This window comes from Scomber japonicus, chromosome 11 (assembly GCF_027409825.1).
Source record: "Scomber japonicus isolate fScoJap1 chromosome 11, fScoJap1.pri, whole genome shotgun sequence".
NCBI lineage: Eukaryota > Metazoa > Chordata > Actinopteri > Scombriformes > Scombridae > Scomber > Scomber japonicus.
Genome location: NC_070588.1, coordinates 32,449,371 through 32,457,539, shown reverse-complemented (window position 1 = coordinate 32,457,539; position 8,169 = coordinate 32,449,371). Strand labels below are relative to the sequence as shown.

Below are 8,169 nucleotides of genomic sequence, written 5' to 3'. Positions count from 1 at the left end.
AGACATTTTGTCATCTTAACATTTCAACCTCACGCACTGCATGATTTTAAAACTAAAACATATGACAAAAAACGGACAACATAAGTTAGGGTAATGTTGCTGTTTATTTTTAACCAAGATACAAAATACTTATTTATGAAAATCATCAGTTAGATTACAAATAGATCCTGAAGGCAGCACTGTCAAGGCCAGCATGTTATGTCATTTTGGCCTTTAGCCTAAATTTTAGTACAATGCCAAATGTATGCATAGCTGTAGATGGAGAATTCACTTTAATATAATTTAAGGCATTTTATCAATACTGCATGTATCTTTGTGTCACTCAGATGTTTGATATTAAATACAAAATGAGATCAAACAAGAAGTATCAACCAGATCTGATCTGCCCAACATTTATAAATGTTCCATCATGGCCAGAGTAGTCTGGATATAATAAAAAACCATGGAAAATACCATTTACAAACAGTACTCTCTTTGCATCTAAAAGTCTTGGATGCTATGCCAAATGACAATAAAATTGAATCTTGAATCTTGATGAATGGTCCGATATGAAAGGGAAGAATACAGTTTTTTCTCTGTTATTGACATGCTGCTGTACATTTATGACAGCTCACTATCTGTACGATCATTTATTGATCATTACATGTCTGTTTAACCCTGTCCAGGGCTTTCAGAAGTCTGTTGTTTCAAACAAGCAAGACATATAACCTGATAAGGAAACAAACACGTTCTATTCCAAATGTATTTATTTACAAGGCAGTATGTACAAGGTTATTTACACAGAGGTAAATTAACAGCATTTGTCCATATTGATACACAACCACTCACACTACACTAGAAACATACAGGCAGCAACTGACAAAAATCACACATGAAGTCACACATACAGATTCAAACACTGTCACCAAAGAGCAAGTCAAGTTTCATCTTGTGTTGGTTTCTCTTAAGTCCAGTCAGTGTTCCTTACAATGATATTAGGATCATTAGATTTACTTTAAAAGACTTATTCATCTTTGTAGGTTCTTACTTTTGTGTATTTTGTCGTTATTTGCACACAGTCTGGTGGAACTTGCAAACCAAGAACAAACATCATCCTGGGTTGTTGTGGTTTGTTAACACTACCATTTTTAAACAAATACAGGATGTTAAAGGAATGGTTCAATATTGTGGGAAACACATTTCCTTGCCTAGACCACTAAAATTATATTTCCTTTGTACAAAACCTCAACTGTGAATAAGACATGTTTTCAGAGGGTTATGTGCCTGATTATTTCTGGTGGTTGGAGACTTGTGTTACCAACCAGGTGCTGGCTGTAGCTTCATATTTAACACATAGACATCAGAGTGCTTTCAACCTTCTCATTTACCTCTCAGTAATGAAACAAATGTGGAACAGTTCCTTTAAAAAGACATTTAGTGACTACCTGGAAAGTGAGAACCCTGACTCTCTGGGTTGCAACTAATGGTTATTTTCATATTATGTCAGTCCACAACTCAAATATGTTCAGTTTACTATCATAGAGGACTAAAAGAACAACACAATGTTCATATGTCAGAAGATGGACATTTTTTCCTAAAAAAAAAGTAAAAACAATTAATCAATAATCAAAATAGCAAGCTATTAAATGAATGGATTAATGGAAATGGATTAATCTTTCAGTTCTATTTCAAAGCTTGAAAGCTTTGGTGTTGTTTACTCTGGAGGAGCGGTTCACTCAGCAGATTAAACTCCAAACACATCTCAGAAAACTGCTGTGGAAATAAGCAGACTGCTTATGAAGGATAAAAATGTCTTAAAATGAACAACTAATAATTCTTCAGGCGTAGAAGTTACACAGAGCACCTTCAGCTGTCATATATGATGCTTAATGATCGACCAAAGTCTTTATATGGAACATTTAAACTACGTGTTTACACTGTAGGAATGAGCCTGTCACACACACACACACACACACACACACACACACACTCAGTCAGAGTCACTGCTGCTGCTTGAAGAATCTGTCGACATGGCCTCCACATCATCCTCGTTCTCTTTGTTGTGACCTGGGGGCTCCAGGCCGAAATCGTTGCCGTGGTGAGGAGGCAGCATCCCTACTGAGACGTCAGAGGACTGCCAGGGGTAGTGAGGTGTCAGGACATCTGGGGGGACAGAGGACAGATGAATATGCTGTTGGTCAGCTCTGGCCTGTCACAAAGACACATCTGGCTTCACACATATCATGACTAAAGAGTAGTCTGAGTCCAGTACCAAACTCCGTCTTTATGTTTGCCTGTATGATTGAGCTGCAGTGGAGAGGGACAGTAATAAAAAGGAGGAATATGATACTAAAAATACACACTGACACTTTAAGTAGACGTGTGGACATTTCTATACATGGGGACGAAGACAATTTAAAAACTATTCACAAATGTTAAGAACTGATTTTCTAAATATTAGTTAATAACGTGATGCTGACATAATGAAAAAAGTGGAGTTCAACTGTGACGGCAGTGCAGCACCAGACAGTCTACAGTGTACACACACACTTCAGTTATCTTGCAGCTCATCTTCAGAAAAGGCAGCAGTTGCAAGCATTGTTTGATATAATGATGAACTTTAATGTCGAAGAAGAAATTGAAGTATACTGTGGAGTTTCTATGTCACACACACACACACACACACACACACACACACACACACACACACACACACACACACACACACACACACACACACACACACAAATCTGTGGTTTAATGTCTGCTCCAACCACAGAAACATGAAGAAGTAGCTGGATTAGATGAGCTGATAGATTGCTTATTTGGCTTGTTAGCTTCCTAAGAGCTAGCCTAGCAGTTCTATTGCCATTGAAAATAAGTAACAAGAGGGTAGCATCATACTGAGTAACCGTGGTAACAAAACAGACATTTACAATAAAAGGTAACACTGATGCAGTTGAGGAATTTAAGGAAAATCACTTCACCACTTAAAGTGAGAACTACAATAGTTGCTTTAGGTTGCACACACACCTACATGAGTTATTTTATATCAGTTAGTGAACTGTTAGTGAAGCAGAGGAAACAACTAGAGGTCTGTATCACTACACTAAGCTAAACCTTCAGCTACACTTACCTGGCAACCTCCCAGCAGCCAGAGCATCACCTGGCAGATGTCCGTTCACACCATTGGTGGGCAGGTTGGCCATGTGACCCAGCATACCGCTGCGCATTTCCAGGTCAGTGGGGTAGGGTCTGCGAGGATCACCTGAGATACACATTTGTGTCAACAGTCAGTAAAAATGCAACTGTGGCAGAGTGTGTGTGTGTGTGTGTGTGTGTGTGTGTGTGTGTGGTTCCTACCTGGTAACCAGTTGAGAGGAGCACACACTGCGTTACTGGCACTGATTCTGTGAGCGTATTTAATGATTTCCTCTGATGAGATGCTTCCTATAGAAAACAATAAACAGCTGTCAATGGTAAACAAGCTGACAGACACAGAAGTAGAGTGATCAGAGTGTTACACAGATGTGTTAGCTCACCTTTCCTGGCCTTGTCAATGGATTTGAGCTTCTCTTTGGCCTGGTAAACAGCAGTGGCCTAAAAAGGAAAGAAGCCGGTTGAGATCAAAAATAGAACTCATCAGCGTGGAACATACGGAGGTCTATGTTTGTGAAGTCATCATGAACACAGAGCATCACTAATGAAACACTGCAATCAATATGCTGCTATTGCTACCATCTTGCTGCTACTTTTATCATGACTTTAAATATTTATATATCCCTCAAGAGTATGCTGTCATGCTTCTCACTGCAGCTATCTTTGACTTTATTTGCTTATGTATTGACTCTTTATACCTGTTATGTAGATGCCCTTTATTTATTAAATATTGATATAATGGTACTGAGTGTGGTATTTGGTTCTCTTTACATGGCTGGAATAACTATTAAAATGCTTGAATCCTGTCTCTGTGATTCGTCTCCAAAACTACAAAACCAAGAATGTCCATTCAATAATGTGATTAGCCAGTAAGTCTGTAATAGACATCCAACATTATAGTACAGTAGGGATGTGTGATGTGACATCTATCTTTTCATATTTGACTCTATTGTTTATATCAGCGTGATGCAAATCACACTCTTTACAGCAGTATTTTTTAACTTAATTTATTTTTTCATCATTTAGATAATTTCTAGCTTTTGTGTGAATTACATTGTTACATTACTCTTCTTCATAACAAGTTTTCGTCTCAACTGTGCACTGTTGTCTGTCTCTCTGCTGCACACACAGAGGACTCAGCTCCACCACCACTGAGAAAGTGGTGAAGAAGAGGGAAGCAGCGAGACAGTGACTATAAATGACAGCAAAGCATTACAGACTGTCTTTATTTATGTTATTTAACAAATGTATGTGCACACTGTGTAATTTCAGCTCAGTGTGAGAATCTCTGCTTCATTGTGCTCCCCTGCTCCCAGCGAGCTGACACTGTTGTGTTAGCAGCTGTGGTCGAGCAAGCTAGGGAGTGGATGGAGAGGAAAGTTGGTGAATCAGATCAATCTAACTTATTTACTTATTTTCGGATTGTTTCACAGCGGTCATGTTCAACAGCACAAACAGACTGAACTGTTCATTCAATGAAGTAAACTGTGCTATACCTGAATATGAGATTCTGGTCATATCGTCCAGCCATACAAGGTAATGACATTTTTTTTTAAATAGCTCCAACTTCTTATGGCAGCATGGAGGAAGAAGCCTAACCCACCAGGATGTGTTCCGCCTCCTTCAGTTGCTTCTGGAGCTGCTGGATGTCACTGTCTCTCTTCTCCACCTCCTTCTCCAGAAGCTGCATCTCCTGGTGCACCTTCCCCTGCTGCTGGGCAACCTCCATCAGCTCCTGGAACTCCCTGTCCCTCTGCACCAGCAGCTCGAGGATCTGAGACAAAAAAAAAAACACCACACATACAGGAATGTGTGGTAGATGTATGTTTACACCCGATGCTTTGGACTACAAATGTGAAGATAGTATTAATTTGCACATTGTTTCATTTTAGGGAAAATTGATAAAATCTTGAAAAACTTAAATTCGGTTTTACTTTCTTTTTTTTTACTCCCTGGTCCTATAGCTTTTTATTATGTCACATGATATAACAACTGCATATATATTCATAAAGCTCTGCTGTGATAAAACCCAGTTACTTGTAATTTACAGCACTGAAGTTATACAAATATTTATATTAATAGAGTTGAGGTATGAAAACAAACACGTAGATCATTGTGCACAGTGAAGCTCAGACATCCAACTGAAGACCCAAGAAGAGAAACATCATTTAGAGAGTAGAGGGACAAACAGAATACCATGCTGTAGAATGACAAGTCCTGCATGGAAAATGTTACTGAACAATAGGACTGTACGAGCATGGCCACAGCAATGACCATGATTATTTTGATCAATATTGAAATCACTATTAATAATCACAATTATTCATTGATTTTAAATGACAAAAAATATATTTACTGTCATATAAATATAACTGCTTTCACATCCATATAGGTCCTTATGCTCCTTAATGTGCAAATCTTACAACATTAATTGGTCCTCCTATTCATCAAACTTTGGTGCAGATCTTCAAAGAAAAATATAAATTGAAAATGAACCCAAAATATACAACCAATAAAAAACTAAATGCTGTCAAAGAACACAACCAAATGAAAATGATTCAAAAAAGAAATATGCAGAATAAATAATTGTGTGAGGGATAACATATCTTTTGTCCAGTGTTTTTAACATTTTTCTGAAGCCTTCAGTATTCAGTGTTTATTGGACATGTGCCTTTGGCCAAATGAAATGCGATTGCATTAGTGATTTGGATGTGTGTGTGAGCTGGATGGATACAGTGATGCGCTGTACAGACTCACTTCTATGGACCAATGAGTTGATGTTGGACCAATCACATTAGCAACTGTGGCCTTCATGCATTCATCATATTGCAGTGTGTGATGTGTTTTCAGGTGGTTGAATAAGTTAGTTGTGTTGCTTTGTGGTACTGATGAAACTCTACAGCACTCTTTGCATATGATCTGTTCTTGCTTGACATCATTGCCTTAAATCCGACATATTTCCAAACAACGGATAATGACGCACTTCGAGGGACAAGCTCATCGTCCTCTGCTATGTCAGACAGAGATTTTATTTGGACTGACTGCTATCTGATGGATTTTTCCCATGTCACTTTTTCAGCCTGCCTGACTGTGTGGTGCAGAGAACAGCTCTGATTGGCTCATGCAGTCATGTGGTCAGACAGTGGTCTAAGGAGCGCTTGATTTGCTTTGTAGCGGAAACAATGCTTTGATACAGAGCGCTCATGGACAGAGGACCAATGTTGCTTGATTTCGTTCATTTGATTGTGATTAAAATTTGATTCATTGTGCAGCCTTACTGAAAAAGCCCATTAGTAATAACAGCAATATTACTCTGAATATCAAAAGAAAAAAATAACCCACTGCTGAAAGGTAGCCCTGCGAGTATCACACTATTACATTACTCTGTAATTACTGAGTTACTGATGCATTCATATGTACGCAGTATTTTGCTGTCGTCAAAGTAGCTTATATACTGTTGGGTAGTTTTATCTATGACAGTGTAACATTATCTGTGAACACAATGACTGTTTAATAAAAACTTAATAAATATCGTAACTAATACTGTAACTACAGCTCTATAATAAATGTAGAGGAGTGTAAAGTAGCATACATTTGAACCTACTTTCCTTATAGCTCCACCAGTGCATGTACGGTGGCTTTAACGCATATATTTATATGTAGTGTATGTGTAGTGAGTGTGTTCCTACCTGGCTGTCCTCTCCTGGCTGGGGTAGTTTCTGACTCCTGGACAGAGCTAGCATCTCTATCAGCTCCCTGAAACCCACACGCACACGCGCGCACACACACATAAAAACACGCGCGCACACACGCACACAGTCAGTCAGGTCAACCTGGTCCCACTCGGCACAAACAAAGTAGTTCCCAGTCTGCCCGCCGGACGAGCTGCTCGCAGCTAAGCCAGCAGCAGCAGCAAAGGCACACAATTCACTAACACACATATAAATCATTTCTACATCAATATTTTACACCAAGTTGAACTTTACCGGGATAAAACCTCTAAATCATCCAACACAGACAGCAACCGCTCTTTCGTTGATTTCTCTGCCACAGCCGCCATGGTTTGCTTCCGACGATTCTGCGCATCACAGGAAGTGAGGTTATACTAAAAAACCCTTCTTCTTCTGTAGGTTTGAGATGTGTGGCATTAGCGCCCTCTACTGCACGGTCAGCTCATGGATGTATTCAAGAGGTCGGCTTTCTACTTCTCCTGTGTATTTCATAGTTGGACTGTCAGCGCTTTTTACTGGTGTTCATTAAGACAGTGTAACGTGATATCAGAGATTTTTTGTTTGTTTTTTAATTTATTTTATTTACATGTATTGTTTTTGGTTATTCATTATTTTCTTTTATATTTATTTTCTAACTAGCACCTGTTTCGGATTTGTAAGTGCTATCTGTACTATTGGAATACCCAGGGAGAAGTCAGAGAATTCTAAGGAAAGGTGGTATTATTGTATGTATGTGTAGCTATGTGAGTTATGTGGTGTAGAGTTGAGCGGACTGTAAACTGAGGCAGGTGTGATTTGTATGCCCCCCCCCCAAAAAAAAGAGGCATTAATGGTTTTGCTCACTCTAATCCACTGTTACAGATTGCTGTTACAATGGACCTGTGTAAACAGTATGAGTATAAGACAGGAGTCTTACTGCTGCTGCCATATTGTTGTGACTTTCCTTCAATGTCCCATCACTCTGCAGCTTCATGTTTCTGCATAGTGTCCTTTACTTCTGCATCTTTATGTATTTATGTGTGTCAATTTCATAAAGTTGCTTTCTTTGCATTCATTTGATTCCCAATCAAGATACACTGGTAAGATTTACTTTACATTGTTGATGTGGACTTAAAAACTGGTGTGAAATGCAAAATAACACAATTTTAAACTTAAACTAAAAAATGTTATTAATCATTATTAACTATTGAAATAAATCCTGTCAGTTAATCCTGTCCTCCGCACATATGTTTAACATGTGTGCCTCCTGTTCTGGTTGACTGTAGCTCATAAATATTAGCATATGTTTAAAATCAGAGAA

General features: G+C 38.6%; 1 protein-coding gene across 1 annotated transcript; it reads right to left on the bottom strand.

Annotated features, from left to right (window-relative positions):
- Positions 1-734: 734 nt before the first annotated feature.
- On the bottom strand, positions 735-7,200 carry med4 (mediator complex subunit 4). Its single transcript, XM_053328081.1, has 7 exons — positions 7,125-7,200; positions 6,828-6,894; positions 4,742-4,912; positions 3,522-3,579; positions 3,343-3,429; positions 3,116-3,247; positions 735-2,142 (listed from the first exon to the last, which is right to left on the bottom strand). The coding sequence occupies exons 1-7, from the start codon at positions 7,196-7,198 to the stop codon at positions 1,970-1,972; spliced, it is 762 nt and encodes a 253-aa protein (XP_053184056.1). The 5' UTR covers positions 7,199-7,200; the 3' UTR covers positions 735-1,969.
- Between the last annotated feature and the right edge of the window lie 969 nt (positions 7,201-8,169).

Excerpts from the sequence above, each read along its gene's own strand:
- med4 (XM_053328081.1), bottom strand. The coding sequence starts at position 7,198 with ATGGCGGCTGTGGCAGAGAAATCAACGAAAGAGCGGTTGCTGTCTGTG. Across the intron at positions 3,580-4,741 it reads AGGAGGCGGAACACATCCTG|GCCACTGCTGTTTACCAGGC; the intron begins GTGGGTTAGGCT and ends TTTCCTTTTTAG. Across the intron at positions 3,248-3,342 it reads TCCTCTCAACTGGTTACCAG|GTGATCCTCGCAGACCCTAC; the intron begins GTAGGAACCACA and ends TGTGTATCTCAG.